The 27928-nt window shown below is 47.6% G+C and overlaps 1 protein-coding gene across 4 annotated transcripts; it reads left to right on the top strand.

Annotated features, from left to right (window-relative positions):
* The first annotated feature begins 805 nt into the window (after positions 1-805).
* On the top strand, positions 806-27928 carry SCAMP4 (secretory carrier membrane protein 4). 4 transcript variants are annotated; one of them, XM_053300774.1, is made up of 9 exons: positions 1057-1141; positions 3216-3324; positions 4095-4179; positions 11404-11462; positions 12358-12486; positions 15325-15481; positions 18133-18234; positions 19895-20012; positions 24704-27928. In XM_053300774.1, exons 4-9 carry the CDS (start codon positions 11456-11458, stop codon positions 24860-24862), a joined length of 672 nt encoding a protein of 223 aa, XP_053156749.1. In that variant the 5' UTR covers positions 1057-1141; positions 3216-3324; positions 4095-4179; positions 11404-11455; the 3' UTR covers positions 24863-27928. The 4 variants fall into 4 exon arrangements, with proteins under 4 accessions (XP_053156746.1, XP_053156747.1, XP_053156749.1 ...); XM_053300771.1 differs by lacking the exons at positions 1057-1141; positions 3216-3324 and adding an exon at positions 806-944; XM_053300772.1 differs by lacking the exon at positions 3216-3324 and having other exon boundaries at positions 993-1141.

Here is a 27928-nt window from a genome sequence, read left to right as displayed (position 1 = left end):
ATATAGTTTATATTTATAATCTTTGTTGTTGTCTTTCTTTCTATTACCTATAAAGCCCTGAACAGCTTAGGCCCTGGGAATTTGAGAGAACACCTTCTGCACCATGAGTCCCACTGTCCATCGAGATCAGCTGGAGACAGGTTCATCTACAGTTACCACTGGCTCTTCCAGTGGCTGCTGGGGACAGGTCTTCTCTGCTGCTGCCCCTGGGCTAACCTATGCACTTTATTTTATCTATCTATCTATCATATTTTTGTACCACCTGATATGTACATCTCTAGGCAGTATACAAAATTTAAAACAAGATTTAAAAGTCAACACAGATTAAAATAAAAATATGTGAGACACAATGAAACAATAGCATAAAATAGTTATGAAAACCAATTATTAAAAATGATTAAAATGTCACGGTGCTTTATCATGACTAACTTAGTCCGGATCCTGCCTTCTGTTTTTATTTTAACATGGTATGGTTAGAAACAACGTATTTATATCACACTTTTCAACAACAGCAAAAGTTCTGCCAGGGGTTTTCGTAGGAAAAGAAACGAGATGGTTCCCTGTCCCAGAGGGGCTCGCAATCCAAAGCTGTTGAGTGCAGCAGTATTAATTAAAAAGAAAATGGAATAAAGCAAAACCAAAATGTGGCCAAGCGAGTGCCGTCACTTCTCAACTGTGCGTGAGTCTAGCTTTGGAGTCTGTGTTCCCTCCCCTGCGGCGCCAGCACCCCTCCCGCGCCATCACATGACTGGTAGACCTCGCCTGGCCGCGGCGCACGCTGGGAGCTGTAGTCCCGCGCCCTGTACTGCCGGGCGCGGAGAGGCGGCCGAGCCACTACGGCTCCCAGCGTGCCCCGCGGCGCAGGACTCCGGCGAGAGCGAAGGGAGTGGAGCAGCGGTTGCTGCAAATGCAGATGTTGGCAGCGGCGGTGGCCCGAGGAGGAGGTAAGGGGCGCGTCGCGGCGCAGGCCGGGAGGGGGCAGCCTAATATCTACTCCCCCCCCCCGCACTGGCCCTGGGAGGCCGCTGGTTGGCTGGCTCCGAGGGAGAGGCGGGGCTTGCACCCGCCGTCGTCGTACCAAGGGAGGCCTTGCACGCTCGTGTGCAAGCAAGGCAGTAGCGGGGAGTTCTCGAGGTCGGAGGTGGGTGTTGAAGCGCGCTCCTCCGAGGGCAGAAAGGGGGCCCAGGCGGGGAGCTGGGCGAGGCAGCAGTGCGGGGGGACCGATGCAATGTAGCAGTTGGTAGCATTTGCAGCAGCAACAGCCGCCCTGGGTCAGTCAGTGCAAATGTTGTGGTTTGCTTTTAAAGGCGAGGGATGTTAGCAACTAGTGGCAATTTGGGCAGCAGCGGGCTAGTGCAATCGAGGCCTTCCAAGGCTTATGAAGTGTTGTTGTTTTTAAAAGCATTTTAATTGGTTTAAAATAGCTTTAATCCTTTTTGAATTGTTTTTATATGGTTTTAGCATTGTTTTAATTGTGGGTTTTATGGTTTGTTTTTTAAGTTGTTGTACACTGCCCAGAGCCTCTGGATGGGGCGGTTTATAAATGTAATAAATAATAAGTGCATGGATAGTTCTTTGGATACGAGCAGCTAATAGTATTCTGGGGGGGGGGTCCTCATTGCCCTAACCTCATTGGCAGCCGGGCAGCGCAATTAAGCCGCCCAGAGGCGAGCGTTTGGGGTGGTGTACAAATATAAAGAAACTATTATTATTAATAATAATCAGCATGGTAGTGGACTAGTGCAGCTCACTAGCGTTTTAAACAGCAGTGCAATTAATAACCATCCGAGCTGCTAATTAATAGTTATTAATTGCACTGGCACCCTGCCGTTAATGAGGTCAACCCAAAATTGTCATGGTGCACTTGTGGTGTTTTGTAAAACACACCCACACCCACCCACACAAAAGGCGGCCCCTGCCTTGAAGCATCTGCGGGCTGCAATTTTGATCCCGGAGGCCACAGAGGCTGCCTGGGGAGAAAGCTGGAGGGAAGGAGGGGTGGACCATCGAGGAATATGTCTGTATTTCAGTTAATGTCCTTAGGTGCCTTTAGGTAAGGGGGCAGGGGTGAGCAAAGCACAAAACCATTGTGGCTGGGGGGGTGTTGGGACTTGGAGTTCAGTGGGGGGGAGGGCAAGGGGAGTCCATGGGAAGGTGAGAATGGGAGAAGAAGCTCCTTCTCTGGGGGTGCTTGCCCCTGCCCCCTTGGCCTCCCCACCCCCCACCCTCCGGAGCTGCTCTTGGTAACAAGCCCTCCTTCCCAGGGTCCCTGGGGGGGGTGTAGGGAGACAGAGAGGCTGACACACACCCATTAGTTGTGATGGTTCTCACAAAGGAATTTTGCAAAGGTGCTTTATTGATTATTGTTAGTATCTATAATTAAGGCTCCTAGGAGAGCCGGTCTTGTGGTAGCCCTTTGCTAAGACCCCCTTTGCTAAGATAAGCAGGGTCCACCCTGGTTGCATTTGAATGGGAGACTTGATGTGTGAGCAGTACTGTAAGATATAATAATAATTATTATTTATTTGATTTCTATACCGCCCTTCCAAAAATGGCTCAGGGCGGTTTACACAGAGAAATAACAAATAAATAAATAAGATGGATCTCTTCCCTGTCCCCAAAGGGCTCACAATCTAAAAAGAAACACAAGATCGATGCCAGCCACAGCCACTGGAGGGATGCTGTGTTGGGGGTGGATAGGGCCAGTTACTCTCCCCCTGCTAAATAGAGAGAATCACCACGTTAAACGGTGCCTCTTTGCCAAGTCAGCAGGGGTTCCCCTCAGGGGGATGGGAAGAGCAGAAGGTTCCAAGTTCCCTCCCTGGCAGCGTCTCCAAGACAGGGCGGAGAGTGACTCCTGCCTGCAACCTCGGAGAAGCCGCTGCCAGTCTGGGTAGACGATACTGAGCTAGAGAGACCAATGGTCTGACTCAGAATATGGCAGCTTCTTATGTCCCTATGGCCAAGAGAGATTCCTGCCTGCAACCTCGGAGAAGCCGCTGCCAGTCTGGGTAGACAATACTGAGCTAGATGGACCAAGGGTCTGACTCGGTATAAGAAAGGAGTTGTGTATCAAAGGAGGGATTTGCAGGCAGAGAGGCTGCATCACTGAAGCGGTTCCAGACAAAAGGCAGCAAGGGAGAGAGGCGAGTAGTGTCTAAAGAAGTGGTGAACCTTTGGACAGGGATGTATCCAAGTATAATTTCCTTTTGCAGAGAGCTTTCTGTGTGCCCAGACTGCTGTGCTTTGTTTATCTCAGCTTTCTATACAAACGCCTTGCAGAGGAGGCCAGTATTTTTGAGGAGGAGGGCTAGTCTTGTGGCGGTGAGCATGAATTGTCCCCTTTGCTAAGCAGGGTCTGCCTTGGTTTGCATTTGGATGGGTGACTACATGTAAGCACTGTGAGGTGTTCCCCTTAGGGCCACTCTAGCTCAGTGGAAGAGCCTCTAGGTCCCAGGTTCACTCCCTGGCATGGACTCTTACCTGTAACTTTGGAGAAGCCGCTGCCAGTCAGTGTTGACAATACTGAGCAAGATGGACCGAAGGTCTGACTCATTCTAAGTCAGCTTCCTAGTTTCCTATGGTTAAACTTGGGGCTTATTCCAGAGAAATGGGTCTTCTGGTTAAAACAAGACGCAACTCCAAAAGCAGCCCAGCATATAAATCACCAGTGGTATTGCAGCAACATGAACTCGGAAATTGGCCCCAAAGGCTGCCACCTCCTATGGGTGCTTGGCTATAACAGTGGCTGTTGATGCTCTTCCCCAAGTCCTGTGACGTCAGGTTGCATGGGCACCAGGTGCAGGACCTTCCTGGTTGTGGCTCCTCACATATCTCCTAGGATCTCCTCAGGACCAGGCAGAGGCCGTCCTATTTCCCCCAGGCTTTCCAACATGTTAACTGAGCTGCTTTTAGCAGAGTTTTTTAATCGGTTCTCCCAGTTTCCTTGCTCGGGCGTGTTCTTCTGCTTCCGACATCTCTGCCTGTTGAGCTGTGACTAACCATGTCGGTTGGCCTCGTGCGCGTGTGTGTGTGTGCCCGCTTATATCACAAGCGATCTTTGAAACCCACGTGCTTTTGTATCTGTCTGCCAGGCACCGTTTTGCTGCAGCTGTCTGTGCACAGAGAGGTGATGTGTTAACACAACTTGCGCCTGGCTTCCGTGGTCCTTGCTTGAACGTGAGTATGACTCCCCCCCCCTGGGTTTGTGGGGTTGTTTGGGGGGGGCATTTAGCTGTTGCCAGCATCTTGCAAACTCACCCAGTTTTGACCCAAGGTTAGGAACTCCTGCTGGATAACACTCTCCTATCCAGGGGCCTGTTATATCTACAGTTGCCTCATTGTTTGCACTGCTCTTCCAGTCGAAATCCGGCAGCTGTTGACAAATTACCACCTCTTTCGTATCTGGAGGCTAATTCTTCTAGATAACCCAGTATCATAACAATGGGTTGCCTTAAAACGGATCCTCCTGTTTTCTCCTTTGCTGCTTCTTATTCCACTAGCGTCTCCTCGGACATTTTTCGCTACCCTCAGGCTGCATAGCTTCAACCCTCCTGTAGCTGTTGGACTACAACACCCACCACCCCTGGCTATGGGCTACTGTGGCTGAGGATGATGGGAGATGTAGTCTAGAAACAGCGGGAGGGTCAAAGCTGACACCCTGAGCTGTCTCATGTGCTTAACCCTCTTAATCCTGATTATGGGTTCCAACAAAGTTTACACCTGTGTAATTGCATCTCCTTTTCTTCTCCCTCTTGCCCTCAACTCCTGAATTGGGATTGTAAGTAACCTTGTTGCGGGCAGAGACTTCTTTTGCTTTTGAAACTCTGTAAAGCACAGTGAATGCTGGAGTAGTGGTGATATTGCTGTCGCTCGATAGGTACATCTTAGTTGATTAAACTTCCAACAGAGCGAACAACTTTTTTTAAAAAAAGCACCCTTTTAAAAGCGAGCACCCCTTTTGGAAGAGGTGTCTCCTGTTCTGAGAAAGACAGGAATGAATTTCTTTTCTAAGAGGCTATTTGCCTTCTCTAATGTTTAATAAGTACACAGATTAATAATATATATTTTTAATCTGATCTGTTAATTGGGGCACCTTTTTAATGGATCAGAAATGGTTTTTTGAGTGAACTTCCTTCTGAATATTACTATGACTAGAAACTTAGGATTCAAGGTTTGTTTCCCCCCTGTACATAAAATAGTAACTGAGTTGCTTCAGAAGCTGAATTTCATGCTCTTTCACAGGGAGTTCAAAATTCTGCACTTTAGCAGGATCACAGAATATGGCCCTCTCCTTCTTTAGCTTGTCATGAGAACCTAAGAACAGCCCTGCTGGATCAGGCCCAAGGAGGCCCATCTAGTCTAGCATCCTGTTTCACACAGTGGCCCACCAGATGCCGCTGGAAGCCACAGGCAGGAGTTGAAAGGGGCAGGCCCTCTCTCCTGCTGTGACTCCCCTGCAACTGGGACTCAGAGGCATCCTGCCTTTGAGGCTGAAGGTGGCCCATAGCCCTCCGACTAGTAGCCGCTGATAGATCTCTCCTCCATGAAGTGATCCAAACCCTTCTTCAAGCCATCCAGGTGGTTGGCAGTCACCACATCTCGTGGCAGAGAATTCCACAAGTGGATGATGCGTTGTGTGGAAAAAATACTTCCATTTGCTAGTCCTAAATTTCCCGGCCATCAATTTCATGGGGACGTTGGAAGCTGCCTACTGAGTCAGACTCTTGGTCCATCTAGCTGAGGACTGTCTTCACTGACTGGCAGCAGCTCTTTTCCAGCCCTGTCTGCAGATGCTGCCAGGGATTGAACCTGGGACTTCCCGCGTGCCAAGTAGGGGCTCTGCCATTTCGCTCGGGCCCCATCCCCTCATGGCTGTGACTCCTGCACCAAAAGGAATTGTCGTCTGTGGGCACTCCTGTTTCTTGGCAAACGTGGCCATTGCTGAGAAGAAACACTCGCCTCTTTGTGTCCTCTGCTCCATCTAAATAAAAAAAACAAACAATTTCCTTCAGTCGGCACAAGGGGGTTTTGTCCTTTAGCTGAAAGAGGAGGCTGTGGTGGGTTCAGGGAGCCTGGGCTAAATAACGCAGCTTCCCTGCACTGACCTGAATAAAATCTAGGATGGGCAACTAGCTGCCAGAGGGCTCGGCCTGCCCTCCGGTGCAGTGTCTGATAGCCATTTTCTCCTCTTTGTTTGCCCACCCCTGCATTCGGAGTGTGGGACTACGAGTGGGGAGACCCGGGTTCCAATCCACCCCCGCCATGGCCAGGATGCTCACTGGGTGCCCAGCCGCCTTCTTGCTTGGCCCTGCCTATCTTGCAAGGTTATTGTGAGAGGGGACCAGACTCTGGAGAAAAGGAGGACTAAAATATAACAAAACCAACAAGGAATTGATTTGGCGGGGTGGGGGGTGTTCAATTTATATACGGCCTTTCATAAAACTCATCCCAAGGCAGTTTGTTTGTTCTATTTAGCATATTTTTATGCCGCCCAAAACACGGTTAATATAATAACATGGCATAAAATGACATTAAAACATTAGAACCAATTAAGTTTTTTGTTTTTTAAAAACATATTTTAGGAACATAGGAAGCTGCCTTCTACTGAGTCAGACCCTTGGGTTGGGAACTGGTCTTGTGGTAGCAAGCGTGACTTGTTCCCTTAGCTAAGCAGGGCCCACCCTGGTTGCATATGAATGGGAGACTTGATGTGTGAGCACTGGAAGAGATTCCCCTCTTAGGGGATGGAGCCGCTCTGGGAAGAGCAGAAGGTTCCGAGTTCCCTCCCTGGCAGCATCTCCAAGACTGGGTGGAGAGAGATTCCTGCCTGCAACCTTGGAAAAGCCGCTGCCAGTCGGTGTAGACAATACTGAGCGAGATGGACCAATGGTCTGACTCAGTATACAGCAGCTTCCTATGTTCCTGTGATACGCTGAGCTTCAGCACATAACCAGCCAATCCGGAGCAGTGCGGGAGGGTCTTCACCCTCCCCTTCTGCAGTAGACACTTTGTTGAGGATGCATACGCTTCAAGCCAGCAATCCTGGATGAAGAGGTAGTAATTTCTATTTGGGAACAGGCCTTCTCCATTGCAGCCCCTGGAATGCGCTCCCTGTTGAAATAAGAGCCTCGCCATCTCTGGCAACTTTTTAAAAACGGCACTGGAGACACACTTAGTCACCCAGGCTTTTAATTAGGTTTATAGTTTTAAATAATTTTAATACTGGGTTTTAAATGTTTTTAGTCTTTTAAATGATTTTAATTGTTAATTGGTTTAATGTTTTAAATGATTTTAATTGTAAACCGCCCAGAGACGCAAGTTTTGGGTGGTATAGAAATATTTTAAATAAGTAATTTAAAAAAAAAAAAAAAATAGTGCAGCTGCAGCATAGGGGAGCTCTGGATACCCCTTCGAGTACCCCAAGCAGTGTCCCCTCTAACAGGGATTCCCAGCTGTTGCTGACTACAACTCCCAGAATCCCCAGCTGCAATGGCTTTTGCTTGGGGATTCTGGGAGTTGTAGTCAACAACATCTGGGGATCCCTGTTAGAGGGAACACTGACCCCAAGGACTACTTGTGCCCCTGTTGACAGGGAGGGCAGTCCTTGGGGCAGGGCAGTCGCCTGCCAGAGCGCACACGCGCTCCATAGACTACTTCACGCCGAGTGAAAGCGGAGCTAACTGTCCACGGTCAAGTAAACAAACAGTGTGTCATTTTAATGCACAATGCTCGAGTTGGTTTGCAGTCCTGAAGGTCTGAGTGAGACCTGTGAAGCAAGGGTCATATGCTGTGCTTCTGACTTTCCCCGTCACAAATGCAGTAAGGTGTCCAAGCTGGTTGGGCATGTCCAAACAAACCCGCACACTCACTCACACCATTTACACAATATGTCATTAGTCAGTACGATCCTGTAATCGTATCAAATGTTAAGGAGGCTCCACGCATGCCGATTCGCCCCTAGCCCCCCCACAGGGACAGCCCTGCCCGTTGGGTGCCGCTGTTCTTCCCTGACTGGCTCAACTCTGCAGAGTTTTAGATAGAGATATCGGCCCTCACTTGAGGTGTCTCTCTCTCAAAACAAAAAAACAACCCCCAAACCCACTGCTTTGCCTTTCCAGCCTAAACGGAACTCAAGGCATCTGAGAGCGTAAAAGAAAGACAAGAAGTACTGCTATGAACTAATCTGCCTATAAGAACAGCCCTGCTGGATCAGGCCCAAGAAGGCCCATCTAGTCCAGCATCTTGTTTCCCACAGTGGCACACCAGATGTCTCCGAGAAGTCCACAGGCAGAGCGTGAGAGCTTGCCCTCTCTCCTGCTGTTGCTCTTCTGCAACTGGAATTCAGAGGCATCTTGCCTCTGAGGCTGGAGGTGGCCCACAGCCGCCAGACTAGTAGCCATTGGTAGACCTGCCCTCCATGGATTTGTCCAAGCCCCTTTTAAAGCCATCCAGGCTAGTGGCTGTCACCACATCTTGTGGGAGATAATTCCATAGATCCATTGTGCTCTGTGTGGAAAAGTGCTTCCTTTTGTTGGTCCTAAATTTCCTCGCCTTCAATTTCATGGGGTGACCCCTGGTTTTAGTGTTGTAAGAGGGACAAATTTATCTCTCTACTCCATGCATAATTTTTATACCTGTCTTTCGTGCCCCCACTCCCACCTCTCTTAGTTGCCTCATTTTGGAACTAAAAAGCCCCAGGTCCTTGCCTCATAAGGAACGTGCTCTAGGCCCCTGGTTGCGCTTTTCTGCACCTTTTCCCAGTTCTACAGTGTCTTCTCCTATGTAGCTCTGATATGCCTGCCTCTTGATGTGGAAGAGGCATAACCGCCCAGAGACGAAGGTTTGGGCGGTATAGAAGTTAGTTAAATAAATAAATATGTCTCCAGTTTCTTGGAAGCAGTCTTCAGACATCCAAGCTACCGCCACTGTGTGGCAGTACCCAGCCGAGTCGCGTGGTGCAAAGCCAAAAAGAAATCCCAATTTCACAGTATGAAAGGACCTTTTAAATTTTGTCCTCCTTAAGAAACGGGGCCAGAACTGTACTCCAGATATGGCTGCAGCACAGATTTGTAATCTTAACAGTTTTATTTTCAGTCCCCTTCCTAATGATCTTTAGCATGGGATTTGCCCTTTTCACAACTGCTGCACACTCAGTCGACACTCTCAGCAAGCTGTCCACCTCGACCCCAAGATCTCTGTCCTGGTCAGTCACCAACAGTTCAGACCCCATTAGTGTATATGTGAAGTTGGTGGGGGGTTGCCCCAGTATGCATCACTTTACACTTGCTTATAGTGAACTTCATTTGCTGTTTTGTCACCCATCTCCCCAGTTTGGAGAGATTCTTTTGGACTTCCTCACAATCTTTTTTGGATTTCACTACTTGAAATAGTTTAGCGTCATCTGCAAATCTGGCCACTACCCCAACTTCTACAACATTTATGAATAAGCTATAGAGCCTTGGTCTTACTACAGATCTCTGGTGGGATCTGTACTTCCCTTTCACTATAATCTTAATTGATAATTACCATCTTCCACCAAGTTAGCCCGCTTCAAGCGTTCACGCATCTACCATCTTGAATTGGGGTGGATAACAAAGGCAATTTCCATGCTAAAGATCATTGGAAGGGGATTGAAAATAAAACTGCTAATATCATGATATTATACTGTGCCATTGAGGTGTCCCTGCAACTGTACTAAATTTGGTTAAGAACATGAGCACAGCCCTGCTGGATCAGGCCCATCTAGTCCAGTATCCTGTTTCACACAGTGGCCCACCAGATGCCGCTGGAAGCCACAGGCAGGAGTGGAAAGGGGCCTGCTCTCCCTCCTGCTGTGACTCCCCTGCAACTGGGACTCAGAGGCATCCTGCCTTTGAGGCTGGAGGAGGGCTGTAGCCCTCCGACTAGTAGCCGATGGTTACTAGTTCAGATTGGTTAGGCAGTTCACAAGTTAGCCTCAAATGTTCACATGTCCGTCATCTTTAATTTGAATAGATGACATCATGTATGTATGCACACACCTGAGTGATCTCATAAGCTTATTTCCCTTAGGAAAGTAGACTAAAAATCTACCACAAAGCCTCAAACTTTTTAAAAAAAGAAGTTTATGCTGCGTTTTTCCTTGCAAGTGTCAAATTACAGCATCGCCTTGAGAAAACGTTCCCATTCATTACAAAACAGATTCAGTTGATTGGCATTTTTTAATTAAAGTCCTTTTTCATAGCAAGAAATTGACATAGAAACGAACAGCCTAGAAGCGGCCTTTTAATGAGTCAGGCTCTTGGTCCATCTCGCTCAGTATACCCTCCTCTGACTGGCAGCAGTCAGGCAAGTTTCCGTTTCAGGCAAGAGTCTTTCCCAGGGATTGAACATGTGGGCCCATCCCTAATAATTGTGTATTAATTTGTAGATAATTTTGTGTTCTTAAGGGCATGGTATGTCAGCCTGTTCATAACTTGTGTACTTGTAATTTGTGTTTAAACTAATATACATTTAACGTGAGCCACCTAATGGCGCAGAGGGGAAGTAACTTGCCTAGGGAGCAAGAGGCTGTCTGTTCAAATCCCCGCTGGTATGTTTCCCAAACTATGGGAAACGCCTATAGCGGGCAGCAGCGATATAGGAAGATGCTGAAAGTCATCATCTCATACTGCGCGGGAGGAGGCAATGGTCAGCCCCTCCTGTATTCTATCAAAAAGAAAACCTCAGGGCTCTGTGGTCGCCAGGAGTCAACACCACTTGACGGCACAACTTTACCGTTAACAACAAACCAACAACCAATAGGATGTTGAGTAGAGTCTCCTTCCATTTTCAAACTGATCTGCTCGAGAGAGACCATTAATTCCCTCGTCGTGTCACACATTCTTGTCTTTGTTTTGTCCCCGATCAAAATGGCTGCCTGGAAGAGTTGTTAAGGAATGTTGGAGCACAACAAGATGGCGGCTGAAATCCTTGCTCTGCCGTGAAGGCTGCTGGGTGGCCAAGTACCAGTTTGGGGAGAGGAGCTGGATATATCGCTTCTGTCCCCGCTGACAAGCAGAATCTGAATAAATAGAATTGTTTGCCCACATCCATGCTGAGCTTGTTGGCTGCCCTAGATGGTGTCTCCTGAGGTGGAGGGCGAGCAGTGAGCATGCAGGAACAGCTCTTGAGAGGCGAAGGCGTATTTGGAGTTCAGTCAATGATGCTGGGCGTAGGCTTCAGCCTTCTCTTTGCTTTCACTTTAAAATAGAATGAGCAAGTTCCTAGTCCTCATGGCTACAAAAAGAATGCTTCAGACCAGTGTTCCCTGTAATGGGGATAACCAGATGTTGATGACTGCAACTCCCATAATCCCCAGCTGCAATAGCCAAAGGCCTAGAATGTCAACTGCTATAATTTCTCTCTCTCCCTCTCTCATAGGTCTGGCTCTGTGTGACAAACAAGACCTCCCCTGGGAAAACCCGCAAGCACAATGGCAGGTATGCTGTTGTCCTGCAGAAAAGATTGCATGCCTTATATACTGAGTCAGACCATTGCTCCCAAGGGTTGCTGCCCATTTGATGAGGTCATCCGAGGGGGCTCTGCTCTGGGAGCCAACAATGATGGAGGCTCGGCTGTCGTGCACGCAGGACAGGGCCTTCTCTGTTGCTGCCCCCAGACTCTGGAATGCTCTCCCGGTGGCTATTCGCTCCTCGGTCTCCATCACAGCTTTTAGAAAGCGTGTTAAATCGTGGCTTTTTACCCAGGCTTTTATTTGATTGTCTCTGCTGCTGCTCTTTGTACTCTGCATTGCTTTTATGCTTTTGTTTTAAACTTTTAATCAGATTTGTTGTATATTTTTAGCTTAATATTATAATTGCGTCTTTTTTACAACCCTGTTTTTCATTTTTGCTGTAAACCGCCTTGGGATGGTTTTAATGAATGGCGGTATATAAACTCAACAATAAATTGGTCTGTATAGCTCAGTCTTGTCCACACTCACTGGCAACAGCTCCAAGGTTTGAGGCAGGAGTCTCTCCCAGGCTTACTTGGGGATGCTGCCAGGGATTGAATCTGGGACCTAAATGCCTTTCACTGAGCTCCATCCCCTAAGGAGAATATCTTACAGGGCTCACATTAGCCAGTTGTTACGATGGAACAACCTTGTTTCGTCAGAATGTTCCGAGCGCCATTTTGGATTCCAAAATGGCACTCAGCACGCGTTGGAATGTTCCATCTTGGAATGGATCGTTCAGTTCTGAGCTCGAAACAGGCCCCTTTTTAAAGGATGCTCTGTTTCAAGCTCAGAAACACTCAAAATGGCCCATTCCGTGGCAGAACGTTCCGCAAAACTTTTACATATAGCGGTTTCTGATTTTTCCTCTCCCTTTGCAGAGAAAGTGAATAACTTTCCCCCACTCCCCAAATTCATCCCGCTGAAACCATGCTTCTACCAGAACTTTGCTGATGAAATCCCCATCGAGCACCAGATGTTGGTGAGGAGGATCTATCACTTGTGGATCTGTAAGTGTGTGTGGCATGGGAAAGACACCAGGAAGGGGGCAGCTGAGGGTGGGGAGACAAAATAACCATGTATTGATTTTTCGACCTTTCTGAGTGGTGCTGAGGCTCCGTAAGCTATAGCTCACCACTAACATTGCCGATAGGTCACAGTCTGTGTTTTGGTGTTTCGATAACAACTTTATTTTATTTATTTTTCTTTTTACATTTTATATCCCGCTCTTCCTCCAAGGAGCCCAGAGAGGTGTACTCCATACTTACATTTCTCCTCGCAACAACCCTGTGAAGTAGGTTAGGCTGAGAGAGAAGTGACTGGCCCAGAGTCACCCAGCTAATTTCATGGCTGAATGTGGATTTGAACTCAGGTCTCCCCAGTCCTAGTCCAGCACTCTAGCCACTACACCACGCTGGCTCTTGTTTATCTGGCCGCCCCATAACAATCCTTCTTTGAGCTGCTCGCAGTTTAAAACTGTAAAACAAACACACTGTTAAAACACATTAGAACAACAAAAATGTGATTTAAAACATTTTTTATAAGAAAACCCATCTTAAAAGGCCTGGGTGTACAGAAAGGTCTAAACTTTAAGGTCATCTAAAAGAACCAAGAGATGGTTTACCTCAATTGGCATTTGGAGCAGGGCCTCTGAAGAAGATCTTAAGGTCTGAGTCACGACATACGGGGCAAGGCAGATAACCTGGCCCCAAGCTGTTTATATAGGAAGCTGCCTTTTACAGAGTCCGACCATTGGTACATCTAGCCCAATATTGTCTGCACAGACTGGCAGCGGCTTCTCCAAGGTTGCAGGCAGGAATCTCTCTTAGCCCTGAGATGCTGCCAGGGAGAGACAAGCATGCAGGTTCCCTGAAGGGAATATCTTACAGTGCTCACACATGTAGTCTCCCATCCAAAGGCAAACCAGGGTAGACCCTGCTTAGCAAAGGGAGCCATTCAGGCTTGCCACCACAAGACCAGCTCTCCTCCCTTAAAAAGTTAAAAACCCTTTGGTGGTTTTAAAATCTGCCCAGCAAATTTACTAGCTCATAATCTGTGTACCTGTAATTGTGTTAAAACTAGTGAAAAGCAGTGTTCTCTCATTGCTGGTCTACAGCCTAAATAAAGTTTTACTTACAGTGTTCTCTCTAATTTTTTTTTTAATCTGTGTGCAGAGTGAGTTTTGTTCTGGGAGGCAGTATCAAGGCAGTTTCTGCACACATGCATTTAGAATGATTTTAATGTTAATGTTTTTCATGTTTAAATGATTTTAATTGTTTGATTTAGTTTTTATTTTAACAGTTAAATTGATTTTAATTGTTTTTATTTGTTGTTAACCTCCCTGAGCCATTTTGGAGGGGCGGTATATAAATCAAATAAACAAACAAACAAACAAACTCTTGAACTCCGTTTGGACACTTTTAAAAGTAAAACTCTTGAAATGGCCAAATTATAGGGCAGGGCAGTCCACTGACAGTGGATTAGCTGTGATAACCCAAGGAGCCTCTGTTTATAAGAGCAGTCTATCAGAGAGTGCCAGTTCCTAGGAGAGGGCTGTGGCCTTTATTACCTGTTTGTGGTATTGGCCCCTTTTGGAAACTAGACCTTTCCTTTGACCCAGTAGGACTCTCTTTGTGACATTCTCAGATTCACGAAGGTTAGGTGAACTTCCATGGACAGGTGCAGTCTGCCTGAGTGGCTGCAGAGTTAAGCGGGAGAAGCATCTTTGAGCCCTGGTCGCAGGCTTCCCAGAGTTACCTGGCGAGTCGTCGTTCGAAACAGGGCTGATCTGGCAAGGACATAATATGTCTACTCCAATTACAGAGGTGGGGAGGGACAAACTTTCAGGTTAAAGTCCTTGTTGCCAGAGATCAAGCTTGATATCTTCCACTCACCCGATGCAGATCCGCTTTGCTTCAGCAGGGCATGGCTGTCCTCTCACCGTGTCCACTAGCCAGGGTGTGTTCAAAGCTTGTGGTGCCCCCAGCAAGCAGTATTCTAAGATAGAGTGTCTCTGAACGTGGAGGTTCCATTTTATTTATCTATTATTATTTATTTAAAATATTTATACCCCACCCCTCCAGTACACTACCGCTGGGGGCGGATCACAACAATATGATAGACACAGATACAATAAAAGTAATAAAATTAACTAAAAAAAAATTTAAAAGTTAGATTAAAACCCACAGTTATTAGGTACAAATTAAAACTAAAAATTATAAAAAGCTAAATAATCTACCAAACATAACAAAACAATAATGGAGCATTAAAAAGCCTACTTAAAAAGATCCATTTTGAGATGTTTTTTTAAAAACACTGAGGGAGGGAGCATGGCAAAGCTCTTCAGGGAGGGCATTCCAAAGCTGAGGGGCCACAACCGAAAAGGCCCTGTCTCGAGTCCCCACCATCCAGATCTCTGTTGGTGACGGGGTCATGAGCAGGGCCTGAGATGAGCGGAGGGCCCTGGCAGATTCATATGGGCAAATGCGGTCCGACAGGTACCCCGGCCTCAAGCCATGTATGGCTTTAAAGGTCAATACCAGCACCTTGAATCTAGCCTGGAAGCGGATGGACGCAGGATGGGTGTAATACTCGTGAAGCGACTCGCACCCACGAGCGTCCTTGCGGCAGCGTTCTGAACCAGCGGAAGCTTCCGAACTGTCTTCAAGGGCAGCCCCACGTAGAGAGCGCACTGCAGTAGTCCAGTCTAGATGTTATCAATGCAAGCGTGACTGAGGTCATTCTAGGCATTCATGGCTAACCGCTGTCAATTTAGACCACCTAAATGATCTAGGTTGTCTCCGTTGCTCTGACCCATCCCCTCCCTGCTGTTTCCTTTGCATCCGCAGTCTACAGCATCACCTTGGGGGTGAATCTCATTGCTTGCCTGGCCTGGTGGATCGGTGGCGGTTCGGGTGTCAACTTTGGCTTGGCCCTGCTCTGGCTTCTTTTCTTCAGCCCCTGCAGCTATGTCTGCTGGTTCCGGCCGGTCTACAAAGCTTTCCGGTGAGTCGTCCTTGTTCTTATTTTGTGTTGCGGCTCTCTGGGTTCCCACTCGTGCATCGGAAGGAGGTGGTGCAGTCCTGACGTGGAGAATGGACTGTACCATTTGGGGAGGCTAGTGAGAACAACCTCGGATCCCCTGCTTTGCGAGTTCTCTGTCCAGCACCAAATCCCACCCTTGTGCAGCTATGAGAGGTGTATAAAATGATACCAGGTGTAGAGAGAGTGGATAGAGGGGAGCTTTTCTGCCTTGGCCCGGATTCTAAAACTGGGTTTGGTAGTGGAGGTGCTCCCTCGAAACCATCAAATTCAGGCGGGATGAGAGCAAAAGCCCTCTTTGGGCAGCACAGAATTGGGGTCTGGAGTTCCCTGCCATGTTATTTGGCGGCTGCCAACTTAAGAACATAAGAACAGTAACTGAGTTGCTTCAGAAGCTGAATTTCATGCTCTTTCAAAGGAAGATCAAAATTCTGCACTTTAACAGGATCACAGAATATGGCCCTCTCCTTCTTTAGCTTGTCATGAGAACCTAAGAACAGCCCTGCTGGATCAGGCCCAAGGAGACCCATCTAGTCCAGCATCCTGTTTCACACAGTGGCCCACCAGATGCCGCTGGGAGCCACAGGCAAGAGTTGAAAGGGGCCTGTCCTCTCTCCTGCTGTTACTCCCCTGCAACTGGTATTGAGAGGCATCCTGCCTCTGAGGCTGGAGGTGGCCTGTAGCCCTCCGACTAGTAGTCATTGATAGACTTCTCCTCCATGAAGTTATCCCAAACCCCTCTTCAAGCCATCCAGGTTGTTGGCTGTTGGTTGGCTGTTGTCCCTGACTTAGGTACCCTTTTTAAAAAGAGGATCAGGCAAACTCATGGAGGAGGAGAAGTCAATGGCTAGCTATTACCCAAGATGGCTAATAGCCATGGCACCTCCATGCTCATCGGCAGTCTCTGGACACCAGTTGACTGGGAGCAGCAGTGGGGGAATCACTTGTTGCCTTTGTGGCCTGCATGTTGTTTTCTCATAATCTGTCCTCTGTCGGAAACATGATGCTTCAGGGCTGCCTTTGAGTCACAATTAGGAACTGGGTGCTAGGAACCTGCCAAACCCTACCCATGGATCCAGGGACACCCAGAGAAGCTGCTTTCTAGCTCCAGTCCACAGAGATGTGGCCGGGATTCTCTTTTCCAGGCCTGCTGTTCTTTCCTTACAACATTTTGCTTGATGCGTGTAAATATATACGCGCGCTCTCTCTCTCTCTCTCTCTGAGTAGGCCTCAGAGTTCTCTTGTCAGGGCTTTGGGGAGCTATTTTCCCTGTAATCTCCCTCCCAGAGCCGGATTATCGCTGGCTCATCCTTTTAGCCGGAGGGTGTGTGGGTTGAGGACAGCGACCTAGCCCCCAAGGAGGAGGAGGGCTGTGGTCCCCACGAATATCCGTGTCCTCGGGGAGGGGGAAAAAATCTCTGAGACTGCAGGTGCTGGGTTTGGCCTGGCCGTATTCAGGTGCCTCAATTCGGGGCTTGCAGAATAGCACTTTGCAAATCTCGTGAGAGTTGAAGTCGTCTTCCTTCCTTCAGAACTGAAAGTGGGAGACATGCCTTTTGCCCTTGCTCGCTTGGGAGACAATCTCTCTCTCACATGCGATAAGAATTGCCTGCCTTCAGCTCGGCCAACTCACTGTGTCTCTGAGTGAGTCTCTCGCTTGGGTGTGTCTGACGTTTCAGAAGGCAGTGAGCCCAGAGCAGCGACTTCAGCAGGGGTGCGGCAGAAAGCCTCTTCTGAAGATGGGCAAACTCTGGTGCAGTTTGGAGCAAAGGATTCTGGAGAAAATGTGGGGGCGTGCACACCATTGGCATTGGGTACTGGCTTCCCCATTGCCACCCACGAACAGAGAGCAGATCCGAGGACACTCCTGATGCTCCCCTGTGTGCAGAGGGTGATCAGTAGTGGCGGACGAGCCCTGTTCCCAGGCAGCTTCTCCACCATTGCACAACTTCTTGCCACAAAACCTTTGAGGAGCTTCTTGAGGCGTCCCGGGGTTCCCCATTTTGGAAACTGTGGGGCAGACAATTAAATTCACACCTGAAGCAGCATCACGGTGCCAGGCTGTCATGGGGATGTGCGAGCTGGCTCGGTTCGGATCAAACTGGCCCAGTTTGGTTGGTCTGAGTTTGAACCGGACCAGCCCCAGTTCTAAAAGAACCGGTTCAGGGATATACCTGTAAAGGGGAATCTGGCAAGGATTCTCCTTTACAAGTAAAGGGGCATCCTAAGGGTGAGGGGGAGAGAGAGGGTACTTTGTGCTTTTATCTGTGGAGGCGGCGTAGACATCAGTGGTGGCGGAGACTCATCCAAGCTCCCTGCCGGCTGCGGCCCGGTTCAAGACTCCATTCCTCCACCACCAGCCAAAGGATAGGGAACACGCCATTACTTGTAAAGCGGGGGGTGGTGGTCATCGTCAGATTCCCCTTTACAGGTATATCTGTGAACTGGTTCGGCCTGGTTCAGTAGCCAAAACAGACTGGACTCGGTTTGGCCAGAACCGGATTGGTTCGAATCCGTTTCGATCGAATCGGCCAAACCCTTTCCATGCACACCCCCTAGTCTATCCCTCTTGCGTTAGCTAAACTCACTTCTCTCCTTTTTCCCTGCCACACTAGATCAGACAGCTCTTTTAACTTCATGGCCTTTTTCTTCATCTTCGGAGTCCAGTTCATCTTGACCATCATCCAGGCAGTTGGCGTTGGCAATTGGGGAGCATGGTAAGGGACAGGCCCAGGGTTCAGTGGCAGAGCCCTCGCTTTGCCTATAGAAAGTCCCAGGCTCAGTCACCAGCTTAAAACTATCTCGGGTGGCAGATGACGGTGGGAGGAGATTTCTCTCTGCCAGAGACCAGATCTCAATTGGCTTAGGTAATTCTGGGTTCAGTGGACCAACGCTCTGATTCAGTACAAAAGTCAGCCTCATGGGGAAATGCTTTCCCCCATCCTTTAAAGTCACAATTTAATTATAATCAAAATAATCAGCTAGGAGTAGTGCCTAACTGGAGAAACATGAGTAGACAATCATGAGAAGAGGAGACTGGTCTTGTGGTCGCAAGCATGACTTGTCCCCTTAGCTAAGCAGGGCCCGCCCTGATTGCATATGAATGGGAGACTAGAAGTGTGAGCACTGGAAGATATTCCCCTCAGGGGATGGAGCCGCTCTGGGAAGAGCATCTAGGTTCTCAGTTCCCTCCCTGGCAGCATCTCCAAGATAGGGCTGAGAGAGATTCCTGCCTGCAACCTTAGAGAAGCTGTTGCCAGTCTGTGAAGACAATACTGAGCTAGATGGACCGAGGGTCTGACTCAGTATATGGCAGCTTCCTATGTTCCTATGTGTTTTTAGTTGAGGGATCAGTTTGATTACTGTATTTACCCAAACAGAAGGCGACTCTGAATTTAAGATGACTCCCTTAAAAAGAGAGAGAGAGAGACGTTAAATACAAGTTATACTTGTATTATCTATTCAAGACTCCCCAATTTCTAACATTAAAAAAAGTGGAAAAACCTAGTCTTGAGTTTAGGTAAGTAACAGTAAATCTGCATTGGAGGAGCAACCAGTCCTACAGGGAAAATTGCTTTGTACCCTATTCTCAGATGCCCACATCTGTTTTGGTAATCATCACTTCAAAAGAGGCATTCTGCTTCTAGCTCACTGGAGAGAATGCCTCCTCTTAGATGGCAATTATTAGAAGTTCTCCCCCCCAAAAAGTTATTAAAACCTGCTGCCCTGTTAATGGAGAGATAGCAGAGAAGAACTTGCAAGAGGCTTTCCCTCTTGTCCGATGAAAAGGGGAATTCCTTTTCTGAGGTGATGCTTGCTTCATTGATTAAAATCAAAGAACTGTTGCAGCCAGGTTAAATCTAAATGATGCAAAAATCATGTATTTTCAGAAAATGTGGAATCAAGAGCGATTGCTGCCTTGTTGCAAAGCACTTTGAAATGCCTACCAAAATATTAATGCTATTTTTTTCTATTGTGAAAAGCATTTCACAGAAAGCCTTGGAGAGCGCCTTCTTCTGTATGTTCCCCATCACACGTTGAGGTTGTCTGGAGAGGTCTGTCTCCAGTTACCACCAGTATGTCTGGTGGCAACTCAGAGCCGGGCCTTTTCTGTAGCTGCTCCTGACCTATGGAACGCACTCTTGGCAGATATCTGCAGTTTAGGCTCACTGTTGGCCTTTAAGAGAGCCCTAAAAACTTACTTGTTTGGCCTGGCTTTAAATGGCTTTGAATTGTGTTTAAATTGTTTTTATATTGTTTTGAGCAATGTGTTTTTGTGTCTTTCTAAACTTGTTGTACACCGCCCAGAGCCTTCGGATGGGGCAGTTTATAAATGCAATGAATTAATAAATTTCTCCATCTCTCTCGCTCTTTCAGTGGGTGGATGTCTGCTGTACCGTTTTTCAGCACGAATGTGGCCGCTGGTGTGATTATGCTGCTTCCGGCGATAATGTTCACCATTTCGGCAGTTGTCATGTTTCTCTTTCTCCTCCGGGTAAGTGGGGAGGTGTATGTTTTGTCTTAGTTTGGGAATATTATTGCGGGTTTTAAAGCTTGGAGTGTCTGCTGCCTCTTGACAATGCAATCCCAAGCAGTAATTCTGAGAGAGCTGGTCTTGTGTTTGCAAGCATGAATTGTCCCCTTTGCTAAGCGGGGTCCGCTCTGCTACATGTTTGAACACTGGAAGATATTCCCATTAGGGGATGGAACCTCAGATGCTCTTCTCAGAGCAGCCCCCATGTGCCCTCCCTGACTTCTTCATGATAGGGCCGGAAGAGATTCCTGCCTGCAACCTTGGAGAAGCCACTGCCAATCTGTGTAGACAATACTGAGCGAGATGGACCAGTGGTCTGACTTGGTATAAGGCTGCTTCCTGTGTTCCTAACCAATATGTCAAGATATGTATTTGCTGTTGGATTTACACACCACTTCCCATTAAAAAATAATCCCACGGTGGCTCATTATTTAAAAATGGCACAAATCTATTTCAGGAGTTTGAAAAATATGTACACGATAAAGCAATAAAACACAGCACAGAAAATAAACAGCCAAATGTGTCCATCTAGTATAGCATCCTGCATCCCACTATTTCTCTGCAGGGGTCCCCTTGTCCAGAGCAATTGACCTCCAAATTCTGCCCCTTCCAATATAGCAATAGAAGAAAGTGTCGTGGCATCTCTGGGGGAGGCGTTGCCCACGCCTTCCAGCTGGAAGGCAGAATGGGAACTCATGCACAGAGAACTTCTCGCTTCAAGGCAGCTAATCCTTAATTCTTTCACAGTCTCTTACAACAAATGTGTCCTGCTTATTTTTAAAATGTCCTTGAGGTGGTGTGTGGCATCGTGGTGTTGAGTTTATCACGACTGTAGACTGGCACATAAAAAGAAGTAGCATACACAAATTAGTATCCTAGGCCTGTTCAATGGGAGAAAGACACACCACTCAGACAGCATATGCTGCCTGATATTGCTACTACAAATATTTATATACTGCTTCTCAACAAAAGTTTCCAAAGTGGTTTACATTGAGAAATAATAAATAAATAAGAGGGCCCCCTCCTTTCCCCAAAGGGCTCACAGTCTAAAACAAAACACAAGATAGACACCAGCAACAGCCCCTGGAGGGTTGCTGTGCTGGGGATGGATAGGGCCAGTTGCTCTCCCCCTGCTCAATAAAGTGAATCACCACTTTTTAAAAGGTGCCTCTTTGCCAAGTTAGCAGTGGTGATGATGATGATGATGATGATAGTAATAGTGGTGATTAGATATTTATTTATTGTTGAATTTATATACCGCCTTTCATTAAAAACAATCCCAAGGCATTTTACAAAAGTTAAAAAACATATAATAAAAATGACAGTTAAAAGTATTAAGCTAAAAATATGACAACAAATCTGATTTAAAATATATAAAATACAAACATAAAAACTGTACACAGATAAAAACACACAGAAGCAGCAATGGAAACCATCATGTAAAGGCCTGGATAAAAAGCCAAGATTTAACAAGCTTTCTGAAAACTGTGATGGAGTCCGAGGAGCGAATGGCCACTGGGAGAGTCTGGGGGCAGCAACAGAGAAGGCCCTGTCCCGAGTGCACGACAGCCGAGCCTCCCTCATTGTCGGCACCCGGAGCAGAGCCCCCTCAGATGACCTCGTCAAGCGGGTGCAACCCTTGGGAGCAGGTGGATATTATAACCATTAAAATAGGGCTACTTAACCATGAATCTGTGACAGGCACAAACAGCTGCACAAAACTTGGCCATTTTATCTGTAATCTATGGGGTCTGATCAGAGAAGAGAGAAGATTTTTTGTAGAATGGGTGTAATAAAGGCTGAGTGCATATCACAATAAAAAGGACAATGTAAAGGACATGCCCTACAGATTCCACTCTCCCCCCCCTTCACAAGGACATACACATCCATGGTGAAAGACCCTCTGATATCTCCCCTCCCAAAAGAGCAGATGGCAACACCCTGAATCACGCTAATGTTAACACCCTGCTAAATTTTGCAGTTGTTAAGTTGGTTAGGTAGCTAGCAGGTGCCAATGCATTCCTAGTAGCCCCTAGGATGGGATACCTAGAAACGGAACTTAAATGTTTCTATAATTCATTGTTCCACATTGGTGGTTTCAGAATGATTTTAGCTTTGCAGTATCCAAGGGCTATTAAAACACTAGAAGTTAAACCCATGGGTCGAAATCTGACGATTTTATCATTTGACGATTTTCTCCACATTGACGGAAAAGAAAATTGGGCAGGGGAGGGAGGGGAGAAATAAGCTTTATACAGAAGTTATGGAGATCCAGGCTCGAGCCTCTATAAATTTCTATAAATTATGCCTCTAGCCACAAAGCAGCATTGGGGAGATAACACGAAATTGCAAATGTGGGTCTCAGACATTTGTTCTGTACCACTTCCATGGGGCCGTAATTTGTTCTGGGGACCATGCAGCATCTGGACAACAACCTTAGCTACAAACATCTATATTGCTGATGGAATATGATACCACCACCCCCCATTGTGTATGGGAAAATCTCAGTAGGGCTGAGATGCTCCTCTGAGCATTCCCTGTTTAATATGGGCTCTCCAGGAGCAAGAGGAGTGAAGAAAAACCCTCCTAAATACTTGTAGCATATTTATTATTTATTTCTTACATTTTTTTTATACCAGCCCATCCAAAGGCTCTGGGCAGTGCACGACAGAACAAAAACTAACCAACAATCATTTAAAACGATTGGCTTAAAACAATTAAAAACAAGTTTAGAAGAGTCTTAAAACCATTAAAAACAGAAATATTTAAGACCCTGGAAGGCGAGACCAAACAAACACGTTTTAAGGGCTCTCTTGAAGCCAACAGTGAGCTTGTCACTTCTTCAATAGGATTCCCTTACTCTCTCCCTGCTAAATAAAGAATCACCACGTTAGAAAGGTGCCTATTTGACAAGACAGCAGGATTTTTTTTTAATATAAAAATTAAACAAAGTGGGAGCCAAAACACAGCCCTGTTTAACTCCTCTAAAAGTGGGAACAAGACCTGTCATATGTCCTTGTGCAGCATAAAATCGTAATGGAGGCAGTATTGGCTAAAAACACATGGGCAGGCGATTGGAGGGATCAGTCGGGGTAAGGCCCCCAGGAGCCTTATTGCAAGCTTAAAGCAGGGTGAGCCTTTGCAGTCCTTCAGAGGAGGGAGGGGGCCACATAGCCGTCGGAGAGAAGAAGGTTCCATGACCCAGGTGCCGCTACAAAAAAGGGCCCTGTCACAAGCTCCAAGAATGACCATGGTGGGTGGGCAGATTTGAACGAAGCTGAGTGAGGATTGTGAGGAGCTGCAAAAAGATCTCTCCAAACTGAGTGAGCAAGTGTAAAGTGCATATTGGGGCAAAAAATCCCAACTTTACATGTACACTGATGGGGTCTGAGCTGCCGGTGACTGACCGGGAGACGGATCTTGGGGTCATGGTGTACAGCTTGTTGAAAGTGTCGACTCAGTGAGCAGCAGCAGTGAAAAAGGCCAATTCCATGCTAGGGGTCATTAGGAAGGGGATTGAAAATAAAAATGCTAATATTATAATGCCCTTCTACAAATCTGTGGTGCCGCCACATCTGGAGCAGTGTGTTTTTCCATCTGTATCATTTTTTTCCATCTGTATGCGGAATGAGTTTTGTTCTGTGCGGCAGTATCAAGGCAGTGTGTGCACGCATGCAATCAGAGTGGGGCCGTTCTGATTCAACCTGAGCAGGATCTAGAATTAACTGAGCGGACATTTTTTTTAAAAAAAAGTGTGAGCATGTGCACGCCTTAGAGCGAACACTGATCTGGAGTACTGTGTACAGTTCTGGTCACCGTATCTTAAGAAGGACATTGTAGAACTGGAAAAGGTGCATTAAAGGGCAACCAAGATGATCAGGGGCCTGGAGCACCTTCCTTAGGAGGCTAGGCTACAGCATCTAGGGCTCTTTACCTTGGAAAAGAGGCAACTAAGAGGAGACATGATCGAGGGGTATATAATTATGCATGGAGTGGAGAGATTGGACAGAGAGAAAAGTTTCTCCCTCTCTCACAACACTAGAACCAGGAGTCATCCCATGAAACTGAAGGCTGGGAAATTTAGGACTGACAAGAGGAAGTACTTTCTCACACGGCACACAATTAATCTATGGAATTCTCTGCCACAGGGTGTGGTGATGGCCACTAGCTTGGATGGCTTTAAAGGGGGCTTAGACAAATTCATGGAGGACAGGTCTGTCAATGGCTACCAGTCTCACTTCTATAGGCCACCTCCAGCTTCAGAGGCAAGATGTCTCTTAATACCAGTTGCAGGGGAGCAACAGCGGGAGAGAGGGCCTGCCCTCGCCGCTTGCCTATGGGCTCCCCAGTGGCATCTGGTGGGCCACTGTGCTAAACGGGATGCTGGACTAGATAGGCCTTGGGCCTGATTCAACAGGGCTGTTCTTATGACGGCTCTTTCAGGTACCCTCGACCCTAGTGTGGATTTGCCTCTCTGTTTGCAGCTGTACTCTTCTGTGTTCATAGACCCCTGGACAGGACCGGTGGCACTGAAAGAAGGCTGATGTGCCCCCCCTCCCCAGGTTTCGGGTGTGGTGCAGCACCTGCCTAACCAATAAATAGTGGGGAGGGAAAATAACGCTCTTCTCTTCCCTCTCTGCTCCCCGCACCAGGTCCATCGGCTCTATCGTGGGGGCGGCGGAAGCTTCCAGAAAGCCCAGGATGAGTGGCAGAGTGGCCTGTGGAGGGACCCTCCCACTCGGGAGGCGCAGTTCAACAACTTCTCTGGCAACAGCCTTCCCGAATACCCCACAGTCCCCAGCTATCGCTAACTCGCCGTCAGACTGCCTTGGGTGACTTATTTGGGGTTGTGCAAAAAAGGAAGAAATGGAATATATCTTGTTTCAGGGTTTGGGGGGTCTTCTTTTTTTTTTCCCCCAAGGAGAGGGGAAGAATAATTTTGTGTTCTCCTGTATGCCGATCTCTGCACTCCCCTGCTTTTTCCGTTGGCTGCAGAAGACGGGCCTCCGGGAAATGGCCGAACTGCAGCTGTTGCCAGGTCTTGACTCCTTGTGTCTTGGGGTCGGGGTCCGCCATTTTGGTTTCACCTCCCCTCCCCACCCCGGACACACACACACACACATACACACCCTCACTTTTTGCCAATGAATTTTTGCATGCCCCCACCTTAAGAGATGCGGTCAGTTTGTGTAGAACAGCTGTGCACTGCCATGTTTCTCCGTGGGTTTGGGATGGGGGGACTAAACTCTCCTCTCTCCCCTGCCCCTCCCTACCCAACCTGCTCTCTGTTTGCACTCATCCCTAAGGCTCTTTCGAGATCAGTTCTAGTTGTTGCAAGAGGAGAAGCTGTTGTCCAGTGGGTAATTTCTTGCAAAATGCCCGTTTGAGTGATTGACAGACAGTGCCACTTCAGATTTCGGGGTTGGGGGGGGGCTGGGCTGGACACTGTGGTGCTTCTTTCCTATCAAAGGGCCTCTCTAGAAAAGAGCTAGTCCCCCTAAGGTTCTACGCCTTAGGGGCTGGTTTTCCATGTGATGGAACTGGTTTCATGGGGGGATCATTCAAGTGTGTGATTTCCCCCCTCCCTTAAATTATTCTTCTGCCCCTCTCTTAAATAAATAGTCTGAAGTGATGCCGTTGTATTAAGGCAGGCTCTGCTGTTTGGTGAAGACCAGCTTTAAATCTTCCTGCAGACATTGTGGAAAACACTGGTTCCTTCTGGGAGCTTTTGGTCTTAAAAAAGATTGAGCCAGTCTCTTCATTAAGCTGCAGAGTTTTCGCCTTCCCGTAACTTTCTAATAGATACCTCTCTCAACCGTGGATGGGAAGCCCTGTGTGTGCCTTCTGAAATAGCACCCAGTGTTGTAGTCTCAGAACTTACAGGGGTTCCGGGAGAGAGGTCGTAACGTTGCATGGGGCTCCGTTGCTGTTTCAGATGGACTGGATCCTGATGCTCCTGATCCCCGGGTGGGTTTCTGCCTGTGCTTGGGCTTCTATCATCTTCTGCAGTCGGGATCGGGATCGGAAGTGCCACACACACACCCCCCACACACACCTCAACGCTCGGGCCTTTTTGGAGTGCTTGTGTTGGCATCCCGGAGATCACAATTTTCACCAGGAAGCGGTAATGTGAAAAGCAGCTCCCATATCTCAGTGGAGCTGGTCTTCCTTCCGTGGGTGTCTGTGAGGTGACGACGAGGTTGGGCAGGAAAACTCTGTGCATGGAATCCGCAGTCTTAATGACATGTGCCTTATCCGGTGTGTAAATCCCTACCACCATGATTTCTCCCCCCTCCCCTTTCTTATTCCATTTTCAGAGGACGCCTCCTCCTCCCCCCCACCCCACAGACCAACATCTCATGAATATGAATTGAAATGCAACCTGCATCTCTCTCTGTCTCAAGGAAATTTTGTACCACGTTAACAGACTGAGCCAAAGGGGGGAAACACCTGTTAACGCCAGAGGCCAAACTGCTCTTAAAATGTTGCGTTCTCCTTTTGGAACAGATTGATTGGGGCCGTCTCTCTCCTATGCCACAAATCCAGTTTGTTTACAGGCTCCTGAGATCTTGTGACACATTCCAAACAATGGTGGTGGAGGGTTTTTTTGTTTTTTTTTAAATGAAAAATGTGTAATTTTCTGAGCGGAGGGACAGCCTTTGCTCCTAAGTCCTGGAGGACTCCTTTTCTTTTCTTTTTTAAGTCGCCTTGTAGCTATAGTGTCATTTTGGTCGCCAAAGTGCTTCGACGCCACTGTCTTGCCTTAATGGTCATTTTCTCTTGTGCTTTTGTTACTGGAAGAGCTGACATGGGGTGCGGGGAGGGGAAGGATCTCATTCCTTGGGACAAAGGATAGCCTACCAATTCAGTCTGCATCTTATCTCCCGTTGGTTCTGGGCCAAGGAGCTAAAGTGCTGGGGAAGCATTTTTGTGGCGGACCGGGGGAAGTAGCCGGGAAGGTCGCTTGGCTTCCCTAGAGTTGTCTGCCCTGAAGCCATGATGTATGCAGATACACACACTCACACGACTATCCACACCTATCTTGGATACCGTCATGCTGACTTGTCTCTCTACCCTCCATCTCTCCTTCCTCCTGTGGGTTGCTCTGACTTTCTGGCAAAGGGGCGAGGAGAGAGCTTGAGATGGCAACTGTGGGTGGGTGGTAGGCAGGTACCCTCCTTTGGGAGGGCCAGATCCAGCTGTCGGGGTGCCAGTTGCTAACCTCCCGTGTCAGCTGACTCCTGGTTTCCCCGTTTTTGCCATATTTAAGGGGCTAACCCACTAACACTAATGCGCCTTTCTAATTCAAGTTGGGCTTGGGGCTGGACTGAAGGAATTGGAGGGTATTCGTCTCCTCTAGCAAGAGACCCCTTTCTGGAGGGTACGGGGTCCTCTGCGGTAGGGATGCAGAGCAGCTCCAAGGAGAGGCTCTTAAAATGAGTTTGTCTAATGCAAAATGTTGGCTGGCGTGCCTGGCAAAAAACCAGCTTCTCCTGCTATGCCCATCTTTGCCCCAGGGTCCCCTAGGAAATGGACCTATGCTGGGAATTCTGCTCCAGATTTTAGTGCTCCCATCATGTTTTGCTTCGCGCCAGATTGGGCCATGCCTTACGGCCCATAACCTTCATCTCCAGCTCCATGTTGTCTCGACAATATACTAATGACTGTAAAAAATATATATTTATAAGGTCATGTTTACACTAGATTCCAAAGGAATTGCTACTTTTGGGGACAGGGAGACTTCATTCTACCTGGCTAGCTTTTGTTCTGCATCAAGTTGTAGATTACCTTTTGCATTGTGATGTATGGTCTGTTTTGCATTTTGGGAGTTTCCCCCCCCCTTTAAAAATAAATCCAGTTTGCCTACTGAAAAGACA

This window comes from Hemicordylus capensis, chromosome 2, assembly GCF_027244095.1.
Source record: "Hemicordylus capensis ecotype Gifberg chromosome 2, rHemCap1.1.pri, whole genome shotgun sequence".
Lineage (NCBI taxonomy): Eukaryota > Metazoa > Chordata > Lepidosauria > Squamata > Cordylidae > Hemicordylus > Hemicordylus capensis.
The sequence above is the reverse complement of the archived record's forward strand: the minus strand, read 5'-3'. Positions and strand labels throughout refer to the sequence as shown.